Genomic DNA, 27,256 nt, shown 5'->3' with positions numbered 1-27,256 from the left:
AAACACCTTCTCTTTTTCCGCCATTCGTCCCTGGTGAGAGCATGCTCATTCATTGACATTTTTAGATAGTGTAATTTCAGCAAATCCAATCCTAATGTTAGTTGAGTCAAAGAGTACATACGAATCAGGTGTGAGGGCCCTTGCCGTTCTCTGATTGTACTTTAGCTGGAATGTGGAGTGAAATTCTTATTCTTCTGAACAAAAGAGTTTTGTTCACATTTTTAAGAACTCGACTGAACACTGAACGTGTTCTTAATTCATTAAACTTGCCCTCAGGTACTCCGTTCGGCCAGATGCCCGTGATGGATATCGACGGCAAGCAATACGCTCAGAGCTACGCCATCGCTCGCTACCTCGGCCGCAAGTACGGCCTGGCCGGCGCCGACATCGAAGAAGACTTCCAGATAGACCAGAACGTCGAGTACCTTAACGACATTCGTGCCAGTGAGTTTATCATCATTAATATCATCATCGTATTCACTGTTCGGACGTTCAACAGGACATAGGCCTTCCACCCTCATTTATATCAACATCGTAAGTTCATGTTCTCAAAATCCAGAGCTCGTTGCGCGGTTAATTATTATACTAACCATGTTTTATCCTTAAGATGTTTGGACACATAACCCATACATTGTGTTCTAATGAGCTTTCGTTTAGATACGGGGGAGAGTATGAGATTAACGTTCCTGCGAACGGTCGCCTACAATCTGGACAGACTTCATTAACCTGTCCTCTCCCAGAGGCACAAATTTGTGCCCAAATTCCTTTGATCCTGTTATCCTGGGAGATGACAGATTAAGTCGTCTACAAAGTACTGAATGTACACGCAGTGCCCCAAATAGAGAGAGATGGAGAAGCATCGCAAAAGCCGCAAACAACCTAATAGAAAATCCATCATTAAGCCCAGTTTAGACCTACAAGAGAAAGCGTTCAAGTTGCACAGGTCTAAACTGACCTTTAAGTCAGGAGTGTATGTCTAAGAAGAGTCATGTTTTCTCTTTTACCCGCAGAGGCCGCTAGCGTCCATTACGAGCCTGACGCGGATTACAAGGATAAGAAGCAAGCCGAAAACAGCAAGAACGTGTATCCTGCAATGCTGGAGAAGCTGGATGCTATTCTCAAGGCCAATAACGGACACCTTGCGTGCGGCAAGGTGAGTCGCCAAGGGACAGTGAGCGCATTTAAGACAGGCCCGGATATTGGTTTGCCAGATACCTTGTTGTAAATAGTAGCTTCATTTTATGGGTGCCCAAATTAACTTTAGCGCCGGCTCGAAAATTTCATAGATCCAGCGTTATGCTGGGCTAGACTGAAGTTTCTTCATTACCATTGAATTGCTTTGCAAGTGTCATCACGACGTCTTCCTTCACCGAAAACCTGATAGTAAATTTTAAGTGTAATTTTGTATATGAAGAAGCCCTCGTGCGACTGTAGAGACTAATTTCCCGAAATTGTTCTTCCCCAGTATATTTTTATCCATTCGTTTTTTTCCCCAATCTTTTTTTTTGCCATGCGAATAATTCCCTTATGGATTGTTTACCCATTCTAATAATTTTCTAGACGTTTTTCATGCCAAACTATGTTTTTACCAGTCTATTTAATTGCCAGTCTTGTTTCGTCATAATAAAATAAATTAGGGCTCTGGTCCATAATGTCCATTGTCTCAAAAAAGGAGTAATTCAGTAGAGTTGCAACCTACAAAGATAATCCTTTCGACGCATAACACATCGAAATTCAGAATACCGAACGCACAAAATACCGAAAGTAAAAAAAATTGTTTACCCATTCTAATAATTTTCTAGACGTTTTTCATGCCAAACTATGTTTTTACCAGTCTATTTAATTGCCAGTCTTGTTTCGTCATAATAAAATAAATTAGGGCTCTGGTCCATAATGTCCATTGTCTCAAAAAAGGAGTAATTCAGTAGAGTTGCAACCTACAAAGATAATCCTTTCGACGCATAACACATCGAAATTCAGAATACCGAAAGTACAAATACCAAAAAGTAAAAAAAATTGATATGTGCGAGCGAGCAAGACGGTTCGAGGCAAAAGCGACTTGGATAGGTTAGGTTCAGAAGGCTAAGGCGGGAGCGAAGCGGAGCGTAGCTCCCGCCTTAGCCTTCGATGTTAGGTTTTTTTTTATAGCAGCCCGGATAATATTGCTTCACAAATGATCTTTGCTGTTGAATCTTATCCAACCTACTTTCTTAGTGGCAGTTAAGTATCTTGCCTGCTATAAAAAAAAACCTAACATCGAAGGCTAAGGCGGAATTACGCTCCGCTCCGCTCCGCTTTGTTCCCGCCTTAGCCTTCTGAATCTAACCTATCCGAGTCGCTTCTGCTGCGAACCGTCTTGCTCGCTCGCTTCGCTCGCTCGCACAAATCTTTTCCTGCTATATTTGTTTCGTCTTTCGTGACAATTTCCTAGACTGGCAATTAAATAGACTGGTAAAAACATAGTTTGGCATGAAAAACGTCTAGAAAATTATTAGAATGGGTAAACAATCCATAAGGGAATTATTCGCATGGCAAAAAAAAAGATTGGGGAAAAAAACGAATGGATAAAAATATACTGGGGAAGAACAATTTCGGGAAATTAGTCTCTACAGTCCCTCGTGCGAGCCCTTCATCGAACCGACGACTTAAATTCTTGTGGTGAGATTCTGATAAGGGTCAGTAACTGGTCAGCTTTATGTAAAAAAAAATGTTCTTTGCAGCTGACCTGGGGCGATTTCGTCTTCGCCGGCATCTACGCCTATCTTAAGACCATGCTGCAGACCCCAGATCTGGACGCGCAGTATCCTAGCTTCAAGAAACTGGAGGAGAAGGTCTACTCGCTGCCCAAGGTCAAGGCATGGGCTGACACCGCACCGAAATGCGATTTTTAAGTTCATAATTTTAGCGGAGGACTTTGTCACGAACTGTTTTCTAATGCTGTGCCTGTTAAATTATCCTTATGGGTCCATTGCATGCTGAAGTTGTTTAAATGATAATTTAAATTTAAAATGTGATTGTATCTTATTTAACCGTTTATCACTTCATTTCACTACTATAAAAAGAATAAATACGAGTAGGTCTCTATTTTCTTCTGAATTGTGATATATTGAACTCTTTTCTAGAAGCGCAGCTACTACAGGAATTCACCATAGAACTACAATCTTAATCTATAAGCAACGGATAACTGTTTGTTATTTATTATTAAGATTGTGTATCTGCTATGCATGTAAGTGTTTATTCGCATAGGTTTTAAGTATATTAATAAAGTTGCAAGATGTATTTTTGAATGTAATAATACTATGTGTATCTGAAAAACTCGTGACTCCTTTATTTTCGACTTGTTATGTTCCCGCCAGACTCACCTTCACATTATGTTAGGGCAGAAGTACCGGTTTTGGCCACCTTAAGCCCAAAAACCAGTTGACATTTGCAGTCATCACCAGTCATATATAAAAAGTTATAGTATTAAAATATTATGTTTACCCAGTGAGTATTCAAAAGATTACTGACCAACTTATCTGTGAATTAAAAAAGTTATAATGTCGTTCGCATAAAGTATTGCTTGGTCTGATTCACTGATAAGTTGGTCAGTCTGTAGATTATAGTTTTGGCAGACCGAACTGGCATGTTCGATCCATTTAAGAACAACATAATAGGTATGATAAAACCCAACAAAACTCATATTTTACAAAAAAATTAAAAGCGTCTTTCTTTGTATTTTGTAAACAGTAACTTTTTGGGAGTCGTGCTTTTAACATGACGCCTATTGGCCAACAAATTCGTTTTCTGCTAAAGGCTCATCATCATTATCATCCCAGCCTATATACGTCCCACTGCTGGGCACAGGCCTCCTCTCAGAACAAGAGGGCTTGGGCCATAGTTCCCACGCGGGCCCAGTGCGGATTGGGTACTTCACACGCACCATTGAATGGCTTCGCAGGTTGTGCAGGTTTCCTCACGATGTTTTCCTTCACCGCAAAGTGTTTCGTAGTAGCCCTGCTGTATCTTTAGTGCTGCGGCGATCTTTTAAATGTCTGTCCTAAATGTACTTATTATTCTCTATTGTATAAAAGTTTATCTTAAACGAGATATAGTAGGTTATTGTTACTTATTAAATATTTTTTTGCTGACTGTAGGTACTTTTTATTACTTAACTTTTTTTTTAACTTTATTATTATAATTGCGCGTGGGAACTATGGCCCAAGCCCTCTTGTTCTGAGAGGAGGCCTGTGCCCAGCAGTGGGACGTATATAGGCTGGGATGGTGATATATGCTTTTACATTTTTAGCCACTATTAAAAACCCATAGCAGGTTTATGCAATAGTTGGCGAGATCGCGCGGTTTGGTTCGCGCTTACAATAATCTAGGGTGCGCCGGCGTCGCAGGCCCGCCCCGCCCCGGCCCGCCCGCGGCTAGAACAGATCTGCGACCTCGCTGCACTCCGTAAAATACTTCTTGAGAAGAACTATACTTGCATTGTCATTCAAATCACATAAACTGTACTAAATTTCAAGCCGATTCGATCACTACAACTGGGTGAGCAAAGTAATTGTTTTAGTTCATTAAAGTTCGCAAAATAACGCTTGATTCTACAGATTATTATCAATCATATAAATATTGTTTGATATACGGAAAACAACCGGTTCGTAATATCCTGTAGCAGTGAATAGATTACATCACCTCCCACACAAACCCATCTCGTACATACCTACATAGAGGTGCGCGGTGCGCGCTTATTCTGGTTATCCTAAACCTCTCTCTATTCTCTCTACAATAACCGAAATCCCGAATAGAGCTCCTTCTCAGAAGTGTTCTAATGTTGTAAATTATTAGATTAAACGAATATAAAAATATATATTTTCAGATGAATGTATGTTCCGAAGTATTAAATCGTAAATCGGCCATTTCTCAGTTAATACTCGGCGTTTGGTGTGAGAGTTTGTGTATGTTTGTGATGCTGAAAACTGAGATACAGGTTTATACTTAGTTCAGTGGCCAGAGACATCATAGAATTATGTACAATCTCTTTTTGATGAATAAAATATTATTATTATTATAAATACTCTAATCAACACGTTCTATTCATCAGAATTCATCTTTGTCCAGAGGGTAGAGCTAAGACACAGTGTATACCGTCACCGTTTTTTAAGCAGCGGTGCGGTTGCTCCTTTATTAAGTATACTAGCTTGATTGAATTGTTATCGTGAACTAGAATCAGGCCACAGACGGCATGTTATAGCCACAGTGTAGTTTTGATGACTCAGTTCCGTGTAACCGCTGTTGGAGGCAACATGTAAGTAGACTGGACGTGTTGTAGCCGTCTAATTCGGCAATTACATTGGACAAGGTCAATCGGGGCAAGTTTGATGAGAAAATATAAAACAATCTAATTTTAGAAACGAAAATATTGTCCTCTCGTAAATATTCTGAAATTTTATAAAGTGTTTTTTTAGTAGTGTACCTACGAGTATACTTTAAATTATAAAATTTTGTTTTATTTATTTTCTGTTTGTCGTTTACACAGCCCTTATGTACTCGTAAAGCTGTAAAAAGTAATGTTTGTGATTTTTTACGTGATTTAATTTTATTCGGTGTTCTATTAATAGGCGGAAATTTAAATGGTTATTTCATAATATTTAAACTAACGTGCTTTTTCAATTCCCACTGGAAAACTAAATTCGCTCTTAACCCTTAAATTGGCAAGAGTAAAAAAATACAAAAACAAGTGATACAGTATCATACCTTTATTTAATACCGTCTTAGGGTCTACAGAAAAATGAAAAAAAAAATCTAGCATTATTGGTTTTTCAGAAAATCTATGTACATCACCATGCACGTTGCCAATTCTATAAGAACAAAGTAACATTATTTTGTGTACACGCTGGTTACCGCTGCCAATGAGGCAGTAAAGTTATAAATAAAAAAAACCTAAATTATTTAAAAAAAACATCATTTATACTTGGTTTTGGTATATTTGGTATAGGTATTTTAACTAAATGTAAACAAAACACCGTCAATTGGTGTCTTAAATATTGAAATTTCCCCATTAAACTGTCTAAACATACTATCTGTATTGAAATACACTAGTCTAGTTAGTATTACAATGATAGACAAGTAAAATGTTTAAATCCTTGAATGTGACAAATCTAGCAACTGAAGTTTGTTTACATTTAGTTAAATACTCGTACCTATCCAAATCAAATATAGTGTGGAACTGTCGAAAGCAATTTCGTGTTTTCCAACAGCGAAAAAAAGGGGCATATATGAGTTGCTCTGAAGATGAGCTCTGGTTGAGTTCGAAACGCGCTCAAGTGTAGATGGCGTGGCTATGGATTGCATAGAGTTCAATGTGGGCAAAGCATCATATTAACTGTGGATGGCCAGGGCAGAATTTTTTCTCTAATGGGTGAAAGAAGCATTGTGCATGCTTTCAGAATTCAATCGGTTTTGGATATACATACACATATATTGAATGAATGAATATTTATTCACAGAACATATGGTACATATACATAAGGTAGGCACAGTATTATTAGCGATCCGTAATATGTTCGGCCATCAGGCATGTGAAAATTAGAGATTGAAGACAGAACAGTAGATTAAAGTGTCAAAATAGCATAGAATTGCCGTCATCATTTAAATTTAACAGCAACCATACATGTCAAGTATATTTGGAATACAATTGGGTAGAACTTAATTTTAATTGTAATATTATTATATTTTTATCATTATACTCATCATTACAATAAATTTCTAAATTTTATGTATTTAAATGTCAAATCAAAACTTATAGCTAAAAAATTCATCAATGCTGTAAAAGCAGGCATTACATAAGAATTTGTACAGTTTCGCCTTAAATTCGGTATTGGATAATGTTTTATATGTAGCAGGAATTTTATTATAAATTTTAATACACATATAGTATGCACTTTTTTTCCTTAGAACCAACCTATGTTTAGGTAGTACTAATTGGTATCGTCTATGGGGTCTATTTGTTGGCTTGTCTGCCGAGAGGAACAGCTCAGTATTGAGTTTTACAAATATAGCGGCCTCGTATATGTAGAGACAGGGTACCGTAAGTAAATTAAGTTTAATAAATAGAGTTTTACATGTTTCTCGATACCCAATCCCGCCTATCGTTCTGACGCATTTTTTTTGTGCTACAAAAGCCCGGTCTGCATTAACAGAGTTTCCCCACATAAGTATGCCGTATCTCAAAACTGATTGAATGTAGCCGTGATAGGCCATTAGAGCTGTTTTTTCCGATACAGTTTGTTTAATTCGCCACAATGCAAATACGAATTTACCAATCTTTTTAAATACTCCTTCAACATGTTCCTTCCAGTTACAATGACAGTCTAGAGTTATACCCAAAAATACCGCGCTTTTTACTTCCTCAATACCGATGTCATTATGTTTGATAACTAGTTTTTGTGTTTTACCTTTGTACGATAAGAACTGCATGAATTTGGTTTTATTCAAGTTTATTTTTAAATTATTATTGTTCAACCAATTGGTCACATCCTTTAGTGCTGTATTTAAGTCATATTGAAAATTATTTGGATCTGTACCCTTAACTACTACCGTTGTATCATCTGCAAATAAGATACAGTCATGCCTAGTTGATTCAGTCAGATCATTAATATAGACAATAAACAATAATGGCCCCAGGATACTGCCTTGAGGCACGCCATATGAATTTATTTTGCATCTAGATTTAAAAGAAGTGAGACTGTTATTTTCTATTTTATCTATTTGAGTATATTGTTTTCGTTCGTGTAGGTAACTCTTAAGCCAATTATAAGCAGGTCCTCGTATCCCCTGCTTATCTAGTTTATCCAGTAGGCTCCTGTGACATACGGTGTCAAAGGCCTTGGACATATCAAGAAATAGCACTCCTATCGGTACACTGTTGTCAATGCATTCCGTTATTTTATTGTTTAGTTTAAAGCATGCTAATGTTGTTGATTTTTTCTTTCTGAACCCATTTTGCTCAGGTTTTAAAATATCATGCTTCTCAAGAAAGGATTCTAATCTATTATGCATTGCTCTTTCGTATATCTTAGATATGACAGGAATTAATGTTATGGGCCTATGATTACCTAATTCTAGTTTATCCCCCTTTTTAAATATCGGTTTCACCACTGACTTTTTTAGTGCCGTGGGGAAGATGCCCTGTTCGAAAGATAAATTAATAAGATACGATAAATGCACAGATATTATAGATGATATTGATTTTAATATTTTGGATGGGATTTCGTCATAGCCAGTGGACTGTGTGTTTTTCAGAGAACGAATTATTTTAAATATTTCGTAAGGGTCCGTTGGCACAAGAAAAATGCTTTTCGGAAATGCATATGTAGATTTCTTATAAGGCAGCTGATTACTTTTTAAAGGTGTGCTATTTATATTAATGAAATAATCATTAAATTCTTCAGCTATTGATTGGGGAGTGCGTAATAGGTTTTTGTCTCGATCTACGATGCATGAAATTTCCTTCCTGGATTGTTGGTTGAAGTTACCTTTAGCAACGTTCCAAGCAGCTCGGCATTTATTCGTTGCCCCTTCGATCAATTTTGTATTACATAACCTTTGGGAGTGGACAATGCATTTTCTTAAAGTTCGAGTGTAATTAATTAGTTTGATTTTATTCAACTCCTTATCTTTTGAACATCTTTGATACTGGTAATACAATTTTCTTTTGACAGCACAACCACGTTTCAAAGATTTAGTCAACCAAATTTTTCTTTTGTTTTTAGTAGAATTTTTTGTTCTAATTATGGGGAAACACAAATTATGAAATAGTATAAGTAAGTCGTGAAAAACAGTAAAAGCCTTGTCTGAACATTTCTCATCATACATTTCTGAGAATGTCAGGTTTTTAATACAATTTTTAAACTTTTGTATGTTTTCAGTACAATAGTCTCTTTTCGAAATATAAAATTCTTGTTTCTCACTTTTTACATACACTGGGAATGTTATTATTTGACACGTGTCGTGGTCTGATAGTCCTAACTGATGTGTTTCGCCTTTTGCGGTTTTAATGTTACTAATTATGTGATCAATGCAGTTATTTTTACGTGTAGGTTGAGAAATATGATTGCACATATTATAATTAGCAAGCAAAGTAAAATATTCCCTGGTTATAGTATTTTGAACCAGTGTATTTATATTTAAGTCCCCGCATATAATAACTCTTTTGTTACGCTTACTTCGCAGAACAGCCAGAAGCTTATCCAATTTTTCAAAAAATACATTTATATTCGAGTCTGGAGTTCTATATAAGCAAACAATTATTAAATTATAGGTTGCAATCTCGATGGCACAGCATTCAAACTCCTTTTCACAAGCAAATTTTTGTACTTCCGGCATATCGTTAAAATTTAAATCTTTATTTATAATGATTGCGACTCCACCATTTCTTTGTTTTTCTTGAGAAAAATGAAGCAAGTTCGTAGTCTTTAAAAAAAAGGTTATTTTCAGATCCAGAGCATAGAAATGTTTCGGAGAAACAGATTACATTGAGAGAGTTTCCGCTGTCTTTTAATTCATCTAGAACTATTTCTATTTCATCTCTTTTTGTTAAAATCCCAGCTATATTTTGATGCAATACTTGGAAACTATTACGTGCCTTGCAATTATTTGCTCGTTTGTTCGCGAAAAAATTCTAAGCTATCTTCAGGGGGCTCGTAATTGCTTGCTTCATGTGGTTTTTTCGGACTTGCCGGTGGCGTGTTGGTAAGGATACGATGATTGGAGTCATTATTTTCTTCAGCATTCGGTGTCGTGTCACCAGGTCGATCCTCCACTGCCGTGTTTTCAACGTAATTAAGTTCAATTTTTGATATTACTTCCCTTATTTTCATGAAGATGCTACGCATGGCTTGGTCATTAATGTCTCCTGACCTTTTATGAAACATATCGTAGTCATATGTGAGCGTTTCATTCGAATCAATGAGATAGGCATGGCAGTGAGTGCAAATGTCTAGATAAAGAAGATGGTTAAAAGTTTCAACACGCCAGTTAAATAATCTGCTCATTTCCCCATACTTATACGTCGGTGTACATATTATGAAGTTAGTGTTTAATAAGGAAGTTAAAGTTTGTCTTATTTGAAATACCAAATCTAAGTAGTTTTTGGAGCTTCTAAAGTCTTCCTCGCCTATAAGGATAACGCAGTAATCGCTCAACTTCAGATGTCGCGTCTTTACACAGATGTCTTTTAATAAATATTCAATTCCAGAGCTTGGCGTTAAATAGTGACATATCTGAAAGTTCTCTGAAAGTTCGTTTTTTGCGCTACGTAGTACTTTATTTCTTTTATTACTGCTTACAATGACTAGTTTTTGACTATCAGACTGATCATATGGAGCAAATCCAGCACCCTCATTCATTGGGTGCGGGGTATCATTTTCTCTTCTTTGCGGTTCCATAGAGTCTTCATTTTCGTCAGAATTTTCGTTTGGCTCTGGTTGTTGGTTCGGAGTTTGTAAAAAAGATGTTTTGCCAATGACCAGTTCGCCACTTCTTTTGGGTGTTCTTAGCGGACTCTGTTTTTCGTAATTTTTGGTGATTTTCTTTTTTCGTTTGTGTAGGTTTTTAGATGGTGTATCTTCAATTAATATTTTCTTATAGGAATTTATCTTCGCATGGCAGTCTTGAACTGTTTGTTTCAGGTCACAAATTTCCGCATTTAATTTTATTATTTCTTCATGTGCACTGGCAAGTTCTGTTTTTAATTGGGTGATTTCATTCTTTAGGTATAGCATTTCCGATCTATCTAAAATCGATATATTTGGAAGGCTATTAGTTGCTTTGGGACTTTCACACTCCCAAAATGTACTGTTTAAAACATTTATCAACCTCATGCTCATCCAATAAGCAGAATAGCAAATTCAAACGTTCCAAAGAAGAGTTCAGAGAAGGTGCATCAGGGCTATCATCAGAATCGAATTGTGGCGGTGCGTGCGGTTTAATTTCCTCGTCCGGATTAGAGCCACAATCATAACATGCATTTTCTACGGGGATTAAAGCTAAAATCTTATGCGGTCGACTTTATGTTAAGCACTGCAGACAAAGAAAGAAAAGCATACTGTTTAAAAAGATTTAAAATAAACAAGGGGACGTAAAATCGTTAATTTGAAATCAAAAAAATGTACAGGGAACTTGGTAATGTACACCGTGGTTACCGAAGTTAATTCACCTTGTAGTTGGCAACGTACATGGTGGTTACCGTAGTTGAATGTAAGTACTTCTTCACAAACTTGGCGACGGTAACCGTGGTGTACGTTCTAATTTAACAGTGATTATCGTTGTTATGATGCTGAATGTACACAAAAGAACCAATTGTTCGTATACTTTAGCCTTTTCTCATAAAACACAAAACATAATAAGCATAACTTGCATAGAAAAAAGTTGAAATTTTTTAATAAAACTTTCCCTAGGTACTAGAATGCGACGCCGCGTTGAACTTATTTTTGACACTGACGTTAATTTGAAATTATTGCCAAGTCACATATTTTTTCAACCATTCATCATACAATTATTTAGTAGTTTTTAGTCATAAAAGTTTCAAAAAATATATATATTGATGATAGGATTTTTTATTAACTAACGTACACGGTGATGCACAGTGTCAATTTAAGGGTTAAATTTATTTTATCAGTAATCTAGTATTTTATACCTACTATATTGTTTAATGAGTCTAATGAGGGCTATCGTTTTTTGTCTTTCTAGATGGCGCCACTGTTGCGTGAGATTTTTAAGTGTGGCTTTCAAAGTCTGTTATTACGGGCGTGAAAACAAAGTTTAGATTAAAATCATATTGAATACACCTTAAAACCGTACCATAAAAATATCGAGCAACCAGTGTCGCGTAGCCCGTTTTGTTCGGAAAAAAAGGGAGGACAAAGGTTTCCAAAAGACAAAACTGTCTCAAAACACAGACATTCATTGCCCCGGAACGCATATTTGCCATAATTAATTTCAGGTATTGCAAAATATTCACAAAATTATTCTAATTATAAATAAACCCGCGTAGCTCACCCAAAAACTATGAGATTTGACATTTCGAAGACCTCACGCTACACTAGCGCCTCTAGTGGCGAATTCATACGCGAAAGCCCTCAATGATAGTGTGACATACTGCATCAAACTGTCAACCTGCTAAACATAATCTTGTTTAAAGGTGACCATAGCAACCCTACCACTACACCTTGGCACTGCCAAACGCTGACAATTAAATACAAATTAAATAGAACATTATTTGATTCAAACTCTTACGACGCTGTTGATAAAAGGTTTGATATTGATATGAAACTATATAATATATGTTAGAGGTGTATACTATTTTGAAACTTATTATTATCATGTTAAGTAAGTAGGTATAATTTGATATGCCCTTGTCTACTTAGTGCTTTGGTTTCAAAACGTACTAAGAGTAGGTATATGACTGTATAATGGAATCAATTTAATAACTGACGAAGGTTTTCCTACTCCCACTACTCCAGATTTGTTATTTATAACGTTTTAAACTCGTGATTTTCATTCATAGTCAAAATACCACAAACGGGACTTATCACGCTAACACACACGAGTAATCATAATTAATTGTCATTTATAGTCTGTAAGTCAGCGCCCAAGGGCCCCCTGAGCTTGGGGCCCCGGGGCACTAAAGGGCTACTACGAAACTCGAAACTCGAAGTTCGTGTCGTGTGATCCCTCTGACACTTATACTATTTAATACGAGAGCGAGAGGGACCGCACGACACGAACTTAGAATTTCGAGTTTCGTAGTAGCCCTGCTGCCCCGTCTAGCCCTCCGGTACCTACGCTGCTGGACTTAGACCTCCGCAGTTGCTTCGGTTCGTTGTAGCCTGCATCCACCGTCTAGCCCTCCTGTAGCTACGCCGCTGGACTTAGACCTCCGCAGTTGCTTCGGTTTGCTGTAGCCTGCATCCACCGTCTAGCCCTCCGGTAGCTACGCCGCTGGACGTAGACCTCCGCAGTTGCTTCGGTTCGTTGTAGCCTGCATCCACCGTCTAGCCCTCCTGTAGCTACGCCGCTGCACTTAGACCTCCGCAGTTGCTTCGGTTCGCTGTAGCCTGCATCCACCGTCTAGCCCTCCGGTAGCTACGCCGCTGGACTTAGACCTCCGCAGTTGCTTCGGTTCGTTGTAGCCTGCATCCACCGTCTAGCCCTCCGGTAGCTACGCCGCTGGACTTAGACCTCCGCAGTTGCTTCGGTTCGTTGTAGCCTGCATCCACCGTGAACCCGCGGCTTTAACCAAGTCATCTCCATCCATCTATCCAGTCCATCTCGTTGGTGGACGTCCTACGCTGTGCTTGCATATCCGCATATTTTATGGACATAATAAAAGTATTATTAAGGGACCCCTTAACTACCAAGAATTTTTGAGCTCGTTACGAATTAAATGGGTCCCGACTGTTGAAATTTAAATTAGCTACTTGACAGAGTTCTAGACCACTAGACTTATTTTCTTCCTTTTAGTTTTTAAGGCAGTCGGGTTTTTGATTTTTTAAATGTTTTATTTCATACTTTTTTGATATTTCTGTGAAAATAACTGTGAATGTGAAAGTATTATAACCAATTATATATTTAGAATCGGCTAATTATTAGTTTTCATTTGATTTGATACCCATATTGTTACAATACAAAATGTTTTTTTCTCAAACATGCTCGGAAATGTATGTCACGAAATGGAGACATGAAGTGTCTCATTTATGGCTCCCTACATAACTTCTTGGCCTAGGCCATGAAGTATGTATGAAAATTCATTATCGTCCGCTGCTCTAACTTTTTAAATTTGCTTACTAACATTAAACTGACAAAGGAAAAATTACAAACAGCCAACCACCACTACTCTGTAAGCATTTGCGATATTGCGATGCGATGCGATGCGATGGATGGATGGATGGACGAAATATTTCCTCACATTGTTTGAGAAAAGCACTATACAAACCTCGGCCAGAACAGGGATTGCTGGACTCGTTTGATCTACCCCGAACTCGTCCATAAATCTCTTACTTCATGGCCTCTGCAGTAATGTACTATTTTGATTCCTCCACTATATTTTTTTTCACAGACGCCATATTGAAATATTATATACCCTATGTCAATCCGACAGTTATGACAAATCCAATGATACCTCATACGTTAAATCCGTCCAGCCTTTTAGGCTGCAGCGAGGACCAAAGAAATTGACATACATACCCATATACATACATACCTACATATATAAATACTTACGCTCGAAAACATAACCGTCCTTCGGGCCAAAAAAAAGGGTAATAAAAAGGAGTTAGCATTTTTTAAGCCAAGATAGGAAAACTAAAATTTACATCACGCAAAAATATTACCGTTACTTTATCCACATATGATCATAAATATGTGTTTCATTCCACGTACTACACCGATCTATTCTATTCTTCAACGGTATTTATCTTTACGTATTTTTTATTTGTGTAGTTCGTTTACGACGAGTTTTAATAAAGTTGGAGCAACCTATAACTACTTTGTGCTGTGCAATTGATAATAAACCTTTGCAAACACGACGGATGTTAATATTGACAGCTTGGTATTGATATTATTCATCTAAGAATGACAGTAAGACCTGCCAATTTTATTAAGATTATTATTGGTTTTCCCAGTTTTCCTTGAAACTTGTAAACTTCGATGGCATTTTATAATCACAATATTCCCTCATTAAGTTGGGAACCTGGGGAACAGTTCGACACCGAGTTCAGTTGGTCATTAGGTTTAGCCTATCGGACCCGCTCAAGACGGATAGCAAAGACGTTCGTCAAATTCCTGTTTCGTCAAAATCTTGTTTCGACAAATTCTTTTCTCGTCATATTCTTGTTTTGTCATATTCTTGTTTCGTCATATTCTTGTTTTGTCATATTCTTGTTTCGTCATATTCCTGTTTCGTCAAATTCTTGTTTTGTCCAATTCCTATTTAGTCAAACGAAGAATTTAGTGTCAATCGATTATCAATCATAGACCTTTCTGTACTGTATTCTGACAAATAAATACTTTATAGACTATGACTTTTGAACTGACGACCCAATATTTCAAGCTTCATTTCATATTTTCAGATCGATTATGCACAACGTGAAGGTCTACTACTTCCCCGCTAAGGCCAAGGCCGAGGGTCTCCGCATGATGCTGGCGTACGGCGGCCAGGAGTTCGAAGACATCCGCATCCCTAAGGACGAGTGGCCGCAGTGGAAACCAAGTAGGTGGAACGGAGCCAAAGGGCTTAGGAAATCATCGTCGTAGTACAAATGTCAAAATACAGACTTAGTACTAATTCGGGAAACGTGAGCAGGACCATACACCCGGGCGTTTTAAAAAAAAATACCTTTATTTTTTTAAATTTTGTAAAAAATACGGTTTTCCTACTCAGAATCAAGAGCACGATCGATTTCGATAGTTTAAAAAATGACCTAAAAAAATGACAGTTTTGCGACGTTTTTTTTATACACTCAGTATGGGCGTGACAAAACTGACTCATACAAAGAAAATTATGCCTTAGTACTTAAATAATTTAATTATTTTCGTTAGTAACATTTAAAAAAAAAGATGTCCACTGTCGAATTAAGGATTCCCTCTTAGAACGGCGCAATCAACGAGAATTAGCACTTGTATCCACTGGTTAGCCGTCCAGTGGGAGGCCTGTCAACGCTTCTTCTTCCGGTTTATGGTCGCCAGAGGACACATTTCTCCCCCAACGGTTATATGTTCTTTAAACGATGTGGCACGCCCGTTGCCACATCAAATTGTATATTCTTCAAGCTATGTCGGTGACCCTTGGTACCTAAACATATGTCACCACGGCCTAATTTTGCACAGGAAAAATGGCATATTTTGGTGGCAAAAAATGTACATCAATGAAAGTGCTTATAACTTTTATCTTGGCACTAGAAATGAGGATCTGTCGAGTCCTACCAAAATTTAGACGTACCCTGGAAGTGAGGTGTCATTTTCTATGTATTTTTTTTGCGCTAAATCGAATGAGACCATACCCCTACTTATAGGATCAATATTTTGCAAGATATGAAGGATGTGTCTGTTCACAGGGTCACTGAGAGCGAACAATATTACCATCACATCCACATCTTGAGAAACTATTATTGGCAAGTGGTTTTTAGACTGTTCTATGTTTTCAACAAAAACCCTTCATATCTCGCAAAATATTAATTCCTATGAGTATAGGTATAGATAGTCTTATTCGATTCAGCGCAAAAAATTACATAGAAAATGACACCTCACTCGCTTAGTTCGTAAAATTTGCATTTTTTAAATGTTGGCCCCTGCCATGCCCCTGCCCATACCCCATGGGAGAGGGTAGGACGTCTAAATTTTGGTAGGACTCGGCAGATCCAAAGTTATATTATTATAAACAAAGTTTTATTGATGTACATGATTTGTCGCCAAACTGTCTTATTTAGTCTTATTTTTACCTGTGCTAAATTACTTCGGAATCTGAGTCTGTGTGGAGTCTGTGGTGCATATTCTCGAAACACTGGATAAGTCCATACATATACTTACATTCGCTATGAAATAAGAAACATACTTGATGAAGCCACCTGTACCTATCTCGGAGCGAACCCTAGTTTTCCATAACTATTAGACGCTTACGTGACTAAGATCTTGAACAACATCTTCGCTTAAAATTATTTGCTTTACTAGGCAATGCCATTATCACAGAATAACTAATAGTAATACCGTAGTAATACTGGTATTATTCTGTTTTTATTATTTAACGAGTACAAATTATCATACTAAATAAGGAATACAATGTAATTTTGATTTCCCACGCTATTTTCGCAGCATTTATAAAGCTACAAACATTGTACTTAAAACTATTTAAGTAATTAAGAGGTTCAACAGCCTTTGCTTCATTAATGTTGAATCCGTTTCTAGGATTTTAGCGCTTTTGACATTCATTCATTGACAGTATTAGGATTTTACTGTTTGACGGTATTAGGTTTTACTTACTTGTTGCCAAAAAAGTAAGAAATATTTGTAACCGTTGGAGGAGAAAAATCCTTCATCGGCGATCACGAACTGGAAGACGAAGCGTTACCAGTGGGTCTACTACGAAATTCGAAAATCGAAGTTCGTATCATACCGTCTCGTACTCTTCGTATTAAATAAGATAAGCGTCAGCGGGACGGTACGATACGAACTTCGATTTTCGAATTTTGTAGTAGCCCTCCAGGCCTCCTACTAGATAGACTGACGATATCGCGAGAGTTTACGGGCGACCGGTGCATTGAAATAGCGTAGCGAGTTGTTGTTGTTAAGACGACCAGATGGCCAAGTGGTTAGAGAACATAACTACGAAGGTTGAGGTTCCGGGTTCGAATCCTGACCGGGGCAGATATTTGTATGAATAATACGAATGTTTGTTCTCGGGTCTTGGGTGTTTAATATGTATTTAAGTATGTACTTATCTATATAAGCGTTAATCCGTTTGCTTAGTTTGGGACTAGGTCAATTGGTGTCAAGTGTCCTTATTTATTTTATTCATTGTGGCGTTCCAGAGGGGGGCGGGGACTGGTCCTTTGTTCTCTATTATTTGAACCCAAAGTAACTATCATCCTGTTTTAAATTAACAATACTCTGGTTACAGAGATGAAGTTTGGCCAGATGCCAGTGCTGGAGATCGACGGGGAGCAGTTCGCGCAAAGTGTGGCAGCGGCACGCTACCTCGGCAGGGAGTTTGGTTTGTCCGGCTCCAACGCCAACGAGGACTTCAATATCGACTGCATTGTCGACCACTGCACAGATATCTTCATCAGTGAGTTCTGATTCAATCAAACTTATTACATACCTAGACGAAAGAATAGGCATGCTAGTATTAACAATAGTTACGAGAAGGAGTAACAGAGTTCTTTTTTGAAAGACGAAACAGAATAGAATCACTTAGGTTGCTGCAAGAGATCACTCAAGCGATAAGGCTATACCTATAGCTCACCTTGTAATTTTCTCTCTGTGTGTCTGATTTCTGTATCGCTTACTATTTATGGTGTACAATAAAGGGTCATTGTATTGTTTTGTATTTCAATCACTGTGTATCGAAGATAGTTTCTCAAAATTTTGGACTTCAGTGACAACTGTAACATTCCAACTCCTACACATTTCCATCACATATAATGATATATCGTAGATTTAAAATATACCTTTACTATATTTACATGAGCTCTAGAGTAACTAAGACATGACTAAGGGTGAAGCCAGACGAGCGTAATTTTTTGAGTTGTGGGCCGCGTTTTCGGTCGCGTAATTTTGGTTTAATCAAAGACAACAATAACAACAACTCATTCTGAGTAGCCGTGTGGCACAATACAATACAATAACTCTTTATTGCTCACCAACACATAGCAAGCAGTACAGAAAAACAGGTATATACACACCCACACACACACACACACACAAACACAAACTGGACTTTTGTATAAAACCGGGTGCCGCTCGAAGGATATAACAACAATTGATATAATGCAACCTATGTACTGTACACCTGCATTCTTCAGAATAAATTGAATTGAATTGCATTGACATAATTTTCATTTGATATAATGCAATTTATCTTAAAAATCAAACTTATTTCTATTGTTATTAATTCGATTTGTCGTATTTTGTTTTAGATAGGTTAGGTTTATTTTATAAAAAAGTTCTGCGAAGCTCCTATCCTTTCAAATTGTATCAAATGTTGTTATATCCAGTGAAAATATATCAAATGTTATTATACCGATCATTACACACTGGTATAAAATCGAAAGCAGCAGAAATTACGCAACCGAAAATACGCGACTCGCAACTTAAAAAATTACGCTGGTCTCTTCACCCTTAAAAAGTTTGATCGCCAGTCACGCGTGCTCAAGGAAAATAAGCTTTATGCCATTCATTTACGAGTGTCACTTGGTCTTTACAGACAAATCATAACGAGTAAGGAAAATAGTTTCATTTAGCTATATCTCTCTCGTATTTATATTGCCGATCTTTTACGGTACTAGGATATTCTAAGACTTTTCGCTACAAAAAAGATGAGATTATTCGCAGTACCTAATTGCTTTAGTTCTTTTATTTTTATATTAACAATTCTCCTTTTTTGTACCTACTGGCAAAGGCACTACTGCGAATAATCCAAAAGATGTCATTTTTGCTATGTTTTCAAAGATGCTGGCAGTGTTATTTCTCTGAATAAGTTAGCTTATTCTTTGTCCAAAAAAAGCTGTCAGCTCTTCAGTCCTCTGTGACACCAACCAGCCTATTTGAGTTTTCTTTGAATATTGTTTTTAGGGGGTGCTACGGTCACGTATGAAACGGACCCAGAGGCAAAGAAGAAGAAGCAAGAGCTGTTCGCCAAAGAACACTATCCCGGCATGCTTGCTAAGCTCGAAGAGACGATTGCAGAGAACGATGGATATCTGGCCAATGGAAAGGTTAGTTCTTATTCTTACTTTCTTTTATCCTACCGTCCCACTTTTGGCCAAAGTATTGCTAGCAATTCACGTATCTTGGAAGGAAAACGACAGGGGTTAGGGGAGGAAATCGAGTGTTCTAGAATATCGTCTAAAAATGGTTCAAAACCTTGCATTTCTTGAGAATTACCGCTTCCAGAACATCAATCTGAACAGTACCTATGTATATCAACTGATATATAGGACGGGCTTCACGCACGATTCATGCAAGCCCCAGCATTGTACCATCAGCCAAATAAGTAGTCTATAAATTTTTAAACAAGTTCCTATCAAATGAATATGTCGATAAAGTCGAACTTTCAAGTTGACATACACGTCTATTGGCATTATTGTTTTATGACGTGCAAACGATTATCAACTTTAGGGTGGTAGACCACATATTTGGCTGATGGTACTACGAAGTGCAAAATTTGGACTTCGTATCTTAGCGTCCCCGCTGACGCTAATATTATTTAATACGAGAGCGGAGAGGGACGGCACGATACGAACTTCGATTTTCGAATTTCGTAGTAGCCCCCCAGATGTAACGCAAAATACGGAAAGCCGATCTCGAGCGACGTGGGATGATCCAAACTCTAAATCGAAGTTCGTATCGTACCGTCCCTCTCACTCTCGTATTAAATAATATTAGCGTGAGCGGGACGGCAAAATACGAAGTTCGTATTATGCACTTCGTAGTATTGGGCCAGGGATTGTATTATATAACGTTCCCCGTACGATAGCATTCTCCATTTTCAATTTTCAACGCACCCCTATCTTAAACACTGACGGAAAAAAGTGTTGAAAGCACTAGACAATATTATTCATATTATGACCTGTGTTGAAGTTTCTCTCGACCATTTTGCGACAGTTATGGTTATGATGCACATCCTCCATTGGAACAGATCCCGCAAGGACTCAGTTGACTTACAACGATTGGCTTCTGCTGCTGACTGAACTTCCTCCGAATTTCTATGAAGTTGATCGTTGTAACTTGAACAGAGTAATGTGGAGTTCACTTCTTTCGCAGTAGAAGGTGGGCATAATAAAGTTTTATGCCATTACAGTTATCCTGGGGAGACTTCTACATTGCTGGTATGTTCGACTGCATGAAGATGATGCTGCAGATGCCAGATCTTGGCGACAAGTGTCCCAACTTGAAGGCTCTTCACGAAAGAGTACTGGCCCTGCCCAAGGTCAAGGCCTGGGCTGCTAATGCACCCCATGCCGACTACTAAACAACGTTCAATAGTCTTAAGGCTTGAATTTGCACTGCATTGTTGAATTTTGTGAGACAGATCTGTTTTAGGTACTGTCTGTTTGCTTTGTCCGAATAAAGAGACGCCACCCCATTAATATCTGTCACATATAGTTTGTCGAAGTAGGAATTTGAGTTCAACGTGTGTTAAAATTAATCCGAAATTTCTGCCGGTGGTCTAATAACATCGAATGAATGGGTTAAGTAGTATCATTTCGTCTAAAAAAGCAGCTGATCTAAGTAGTAAGTGGTCTAAGAAGCAACTGGTCTAAGTAGCAAATGGTCTAAAAAGCAACTGGTACAAACTTATTATACAGAAGACTTATTACAATTACTAATTAATATAAAGAAATAGCCATAAACACTAACATTTGCTGTGGCAAAGGGGATGTACTCAGCGTATGCTGTGAGTTAGGGTTCCATAGGATGCCAAGTTGCTACTTAGACCAGTTGCTTCTTAGACCAATTGCTAATTGGCTCGTAGATCAGCTGCTTTTTAGATGAAATGATACTAACCCGAATGGATAACCTCGTAAGACTGCTTTTCAACCAGAGATGTCGGAAAATGCGAGGAAGGTTTTTTTCATGAACCAATACATCGAAATGCAGCCTAAGGGTTGTCGTGTCTCGTTAACGACGCCGCGCCATAGTGACGTAGCCTGATCACTATAACAGTTAAACAGTTCAATCACTGACTGAAATATGTCGGATTAATTTTGACAAAATATTGTTTAAAAATAATAGTGTGTTTTAAGACCTTTCTTATCTAAGTATAACAGTATTATTGGAAGTGTTCCGTTATTATTTACTTAAAAGAAAATGATATAAGTAGTAATGAAAAACAGATTATTTTTTATGAAAGGCTTTTTTTTCATGTTATTTTTTTAGGAAGACAGTATCATACCTATGTCAGAATGTCTTTTCACGTAGCATTTATACTTAAACAAGGTGTTTTAACAGGAGTCCTGATTTTTTTATTATAAGTATTATAACATATCGTCGGGTGACAGCCAGAAGCCACTAATTAACACTTAAATTCAAGAGGTATAATCAAACTTATACATAGCATGATAAGGTTACTATTTATCTGTTTTTTTTTGCTGTCAGTGACATCTCTGGTTGTCACCTGACGATATCAAAGTAGCTGCTGATAAGTTACCACTGCTGAAACACCTTGTACAGTCGCCATCCGATTTTTCGGAGCGGCCGAGGTGGTCAAAAATGTCGTTACAGCTATCTATTCTCAAGGCCTTAGAGTTCATGTCTCGATATTTTTGATCACGTTGGCCGCTCTAAAATATTTGACGGCGACCTACTACCATTACCTTCAGAGGTAATCAAGAGGCAACCTTTCCATTATTTTAATACTGCAAGTTCTGTTTTGTACCTAAAAGTACTTAAGAGGTGTGAGGGATTAAAGAAAAATAAATAACTGCAATTTTTATCCAATCTTTAATTTTATTTTTCAGTTTTTTGTCATTATTATCTATCAGACACTTATAAATTAGTTATACTTATTACATTACTTGCGTAATAATAGTAACTCAGTGGTATAAGATATGTCACCAGGACTAATATCTGACACAACGAAGCGTCCATAAATATCTGATACCGTAAACTGCTTCAACTTTGTCCTCTGGCCCAACATTGCCTGATTCGATTTAGAGTCGATAACTTAGCACCCTTTAGGTTTTTAAACTTTTATCCTGTCGTAATAATAATTCCCGTGTGATAAAAGTTTAAAACTATAAGAGTGCTAAGTTATCGACTCGAAATCAAATCAGGCAATGTTGGGGCCAGAGGGCAAAGTTTACGTTACGTACGATTTACGATTTAAGCAGTTTACGTTACGATTCTATTTCTAGGGCAGGTATACTCCGTTTAATTTAAGGTTTGAATTGAAGGTCAAATTGTATCACACGTTTCTCGATATTTCGAACAAATTATCAAAATTACCTACATGTACATTTACTAGCGGTATTTATTATATTTTTATCATAGAAGTTAACGCAATTTTAAATAGTTTCGTTGTTTAATTTAAAAACTTAAGCAAATTTTACCGTTAAGTTTCAAATGTTAAAATAAATGGAGTAGTATAGGCGTCTCGGATATTTTTACATGCTCTGCTGTAACACATATCAGAGCAGGTACATAGATATATCGATATCGATAGAACGCATAAGGGCCTTAGATAGTATAAGTGCCCTGTGTGTAATGCCACTGACAATCATATCATGGAACGAAAATATTTTTATTCAGTGTCAGAGGTGTCGCGGGTAAAAGAATAATAATTTAGTTCGTCAGTTAAATGTAAAAGAATTGGACACGCTCATATCCTTCCCTCGCTGAACATGATATTCGCAAAACATCATATTCGCAAAACACGATATTCGCAAAACATCATATTCGCAAAACATGATATTCGCAAAACACGATATTCACAAAACATCATATTCGCAAAACATTATATTCGCAAAACATGTTGTAAATTAAACAAAAAATTACTAAGGCAGAGCCCGTTAAACATTGGTGTCATGTGACGCCTTTGTACATTTTTTACTAGGACCCCCACTCGAACTTTGACGCGATTTATATTTGCATTTTTTATATTATTGACAAAAGAAAAAAATAAGTACCGCAAGGGCGGGCTACTTTGACCCATTGGAGGGTAACTTTGGCCCATATGAAAACCACACAAAGAAGGCGCCCGATCAACTAACACGCCAACCATATGGCAAAAATAAGAGGCCGTATTGTCTAACGTTTCTGACACTCAGGATCACAACCAAATGACAGTTTTTGTATACGAAAACTGTAATTTGATTGTGATCGCGAGTATCAGAAACGTTACGAGTGGAAAGGGGGCAATACACCCTCAGGACTGAGTTAACCCCAAGGGCCAAAGTCACCCTTCACGGCCAAAGTACCCCGACCTTACGGTAGGTACTTAAGTAAGTATTTCTGTTAATCTAACTGACGGTCTGATAGATATCATAGTGTCTAACCGGCAGCCTGGCTTTTTAATTTGGCAGTGTACCCTTAATTTGGCAGTGGCTACATATATTGGACACAATTTAAGGCTTGCTTTTTTATATATATAGAATTTTTAAGACTCCAAAGAAGGCTTGAATCACGAACTTTTTAAATTTTTGAAAAATTCGGTAGGCGGTTAAAGTAACGTATCATGATCAACATGTGATGTAACATAATCATGACATTAATTTAATGGTGTACTGCTAAAATATTTTTCGTCAAATTTCACTTCCCAAAAACTTATCGCAGTAGTTTCATTTCCAACAAATCTTTAGAGCATATTTACATTTCGCATTTTATCATTTGGTCAAATTATAATTTGGCATAATTTTACTTTGTCAACTTTTTTTACGACAAACGTTTATCAAGCAAACTTTTTCTTTTGGCTAATATTGTATTCCAAAAAATTTTTGTATATAATGACATTTCGCACAAACCAACCACAGAGACCAACTGCTACCGTAAACTGCTTCAACTTTGCCCTCTGACCCCAACATTGCCTTCATGATTTGATTTAGAGTCGATAACTTAGCACTCGTATAATTTTTTTAACTTTTATCTACGGGAATTATTATTACGGAGATAAAAGCTTAAACTCTATACAGGTGCTAAGTTATCGACTCTAAATCAAATCAGGCAATGTTGGGGCGAGATGGCAAAGTTGAAGCAGTTTACGGTACCAGAAAAGTACGTTGGATTAGGTTAGAACTGCGTCTTCCACAGAAACGAACTGCTATCAGAAAAGTAGACGAGGTTAGACTGCGCCCCCCACAGAAACGAAAAGTCTGTATTTTAGTTTATTAATTAAACTAATGTTATGGTTAGGTTACAGAAACACATTATTTAACCGCCCTAAAAAAGCCTGGCGGCCGGTAACACACTGTATTTAGGTAATAATATTATTCTTACCCGGGACACAGCCCAATTACCTACCTAAGCATTTCATACTCACATCAGGTCACATTTTAAAACTATTTATGGCACTATTTCATAGGACATTTTTGGTAATCCTTATCATTGATCTCATTTTAATACGTACGTAATTCTAGGAACAAATGGCGACTTTAATCTTATTATACTGAGCGGAAAAAATCTGGCATTCAAATGTATGCAGAAATAGATAATTTTGTGTGACGGATGGGCCAAATTTTGCGCCGCTGAGTATATAATATAATACCTACCTGCGTGAACAACACGCAGATAGTGTTATGCAAAACTCCTGCATATTTTTTGCGCCTATTATATTACAATAGCAACAAATCTTACTGATATAATCACAGTACATTTTATAACAAATAATAAAATATCTGCTTATTATACAGGGTGGAACCTAACGATGATCTTTTACTTAAACAGGTGATAGTGTTGCTTAAACTGAACAACTTTCAAGGACCAATAGGTCGAAAAAAGAAAAGAAAAATTCAGACTCCCATACAAAATGTATTGGTTAGCTGAATGACTTACTATGGAAAGATGAAAAAAAATCGGTTTTCGACCTAATACTATGTTTCTTGGAGAAAGTTGTTCAGTTTAAACAACACTATCACCTGTTTAAGTAAAGGATCATCGTTAGGTTCCACCCTGTATAGGACCACGGAATTTTTTTTTTCATCTAGAACCTTTAGTATTATTTTTTGTAGGGAGAGGCTACAATTGAGATCTCTCTGCAGGCAGATGTTATTAGGGTAGGCAATGTAAGTGGCTGCACCTGCACGCTTCCGCCAGCACCAGCAGGGTAGACAACACTAGCATTGCCTACCCTCAATACCCTCATGGCAACACTAGCACTGCCTACCCTCATGGCAGCGCTAGTGATGTCTACCCTCATGGCAACACTAGCTCTGGTGGCTGTGGCTAGTGGCTGCTTGCCTATTTACTGGTGCTGGCGTGTGCGTGTGGTTGCAGCCACTTACGTTGCCTACCCTCACTACATATCCACGCTACCTATCTGAGCCACTAATCTTCAGAAAACTTCATCACAAAGAGGAAACTACTGTGTCATCGAACCCGCATTGGTATTGCCCTGCGTTCTCTTCATGTCCCGAGCGTGCTTGGCACTGGTCTCTACTTGCTCCACGGTGTCCATCAGAGGCAGATTGCGTGTCTCCGGAGTGAGGATCAGGCTGATTCCTGAGACGACAGCTGAGGCCCGAACAAGAGGGATGGCAGGGCCGCTGATATTGGTGTCTAGAAATACAATTTGAAATTATTGACCGAACGCATGCAAAGCGTGTCCGTTGTAGTTTGGGCAAGAATGCTTTCGTATGTCTAACTGTCTGTTTTTAACTCTAAAATTGAAATTCCGAGGGGAACGGGAAAAAACGGGATTTTTCGTTTCACTGGTCAAAGATAGCTGAAATTTAGGTTCCTTGGGGGTGTAGGAGAACACTACAAAAGAATTTCCGAAATTCTGACGGGAACGGGAAAAAACGGGATTTTTCGTTTTACTGGTCGTAGAAAGCTGAAATTTGGCATGTAGGTTGCTTAAGGAGTGTAGGGAAGCATTAAAGAGATAATTTCCCGAAATTCCCACGGGATAGGAAAAAAAGGGGATCTTTCATTTTACTGGATGCAGAAAGCTGAAAATCGCCATTTAGATTACTTGAGAAGGGCATTGAGAGTGGAGATTTCAAAATTCCCACGGGAACGGGAAAAAACGGGATTTTTCGTTTTACTGGTCATAGAAAACTGAAATTTGGCGTTTAGGTTCTTTGGGAGTGTAAGGGAGCACTACAAAATAATTTCTCGAAATTTTGACGGGAACGGAAAAACGGGATTTTTCATTTTACTGGACGCAGAAAGCTGAAGTGGATTCCTTGGGGAGTGTAGGGGCGGGGCGGAGCTCTAAGAGAGAATTTCCCATAAATAATTAAGGGAACGGGATAAAACGGGATTTTTCTTTTTCTCTTTCTTATTTAGTTTAAGAAATCCTTTTTTATTCGAAAGTGTATACTCCCAAGGTGGTCCTATTGTCACCAAATTAGGATCTGATGACGGGATCACCAGGAAATCGAGGGCAACCCTCAAATTTTGAAGCACGCATTACGTTTTTCTTATATTTTTTCTCAAGCTATTTACTTAACTATTTGCGTCTGATAGACATCATCTCATGTTGATGAGCTGATGATGGAAGTTAAAACTCCTTAACGGTTAGCTGTGCATATTTTTTTTAATATTATAGGTAGGTACGTACAGGCCGATAGTTGTATTCTTTCAGGTTATCTAGGTGAGCTGATGATGGAAGGTTAAACTCCTTAACGTTTAAGAGTTAGAGGAAGTTTCTTTTAATATCATAATATGCACGTAATAGATCTTTAGTTGCATTCTTTTTGGTTATTCAGGTGAGCTGATGCTGAAAGGTATAACTCCTTAACGGTTAGGATACATTAAGTACCTACTGTACCTACACCAAACCAATCAACTCATTAACGTAACAAATTTATCCAGACCTATAAAACAGTATACCGTGCTA

General features: G+C 37.6%; 2 protein-coding genes across 3 annotated transcripts; both read left to right on the top strand.

Moving 5' to 3' along the window:
• Nucleotides 1-276: 276 nt before the first annotated feature.
• On the top strand, nt 277-3,315 carry LOC141441023 (glutathione S-transferase 2-like; the record flags this gene model as incomplete). Its single annotated transcript, XM_074105642.1, is given in 3 exon segments — nt 277-444; nt 1,011-1,153; nt 2,721-3,315. Coding segments are annotated over 3 exon segments (482 nt in total), but the record flags the coding sequence as incomplete, so codon positions are not given.
• Nucleotides 3,316-4,538: 1,223 nt separating this feature from the next.
• LOC141441022 (glutathione S-transferase 2-like) lies at nt 4,539-22,195 on the top strand. 2 transcript variants are annotated; one of them, XM_074105641.1, is made up of 5 exons: nt 4,539-5,293; nt 15,117-15,256; nt 17,660-17,827; nt 19,333-19,475; nt 20,561-22,195. In XM_074105641.1, exons 1-5 carry the CDS (start codon nt 5,256-5,258, stop codon nt 20,729-20,731), a joined length of 660 nt encoding a protein of 219 aa, XP_073961742.1. In that variant the 5' UTR covers nt 4,539-5,255; the 3' UTR covers nt 20,732-22,195. The 2 variants fall into 2 exon arrangements, with proteins under 2 accessions (XP_073961742.1, XP_073961741.1); XM_074105640.1 differs by lacking the exon at nt 4,539-5,293 and adding an exon at nt 14,657-14,816.
• Nucleotides 22,196-27,256: the final 5,061 nt, after the last annotated feature.

Source organism: Choristoneura fumiferana, chromosome 23 (assembly GCF_025370935.1).
Source record: "Choristoneura fumiferana chromosome 23, NRCan_CFum_1, whole genome shotgun sequence".
Taxonomy (NCBI): domain Eukaryota; kingdom Metazoa; phylum Arthropoda; class Insecta; order Lepidoptera; family Tortricidae; genus Choristoneura; species Choristoneura fumiferana.
This window is presented reverse-complemented; position numbering and strand designations above follow the sequence as displayed.

Coding starts and splice junctions, on each gene's coding strand:
- LOC141441022 (XM_074105640.1), top strand. CDS start 14,695: ATGGCATTTTATAATCACAATATTCCCTCATTAAGTTGGGAACCTGGG. Junction 15,257..17,659: donor GTGGCCGCAGTGGAAACCAA/GTAGGTGGAACG, acceptor CTCTGGTTACAG/AGATGAAGTTTGGCCAGATG. Junction 17,828..19,332: donor CTGCACAGATATCTTCATCA/GTGAGTTCTGAT, acceptor TATTGTTTTTAG/GGGGTGCTACGGTCACGTAT.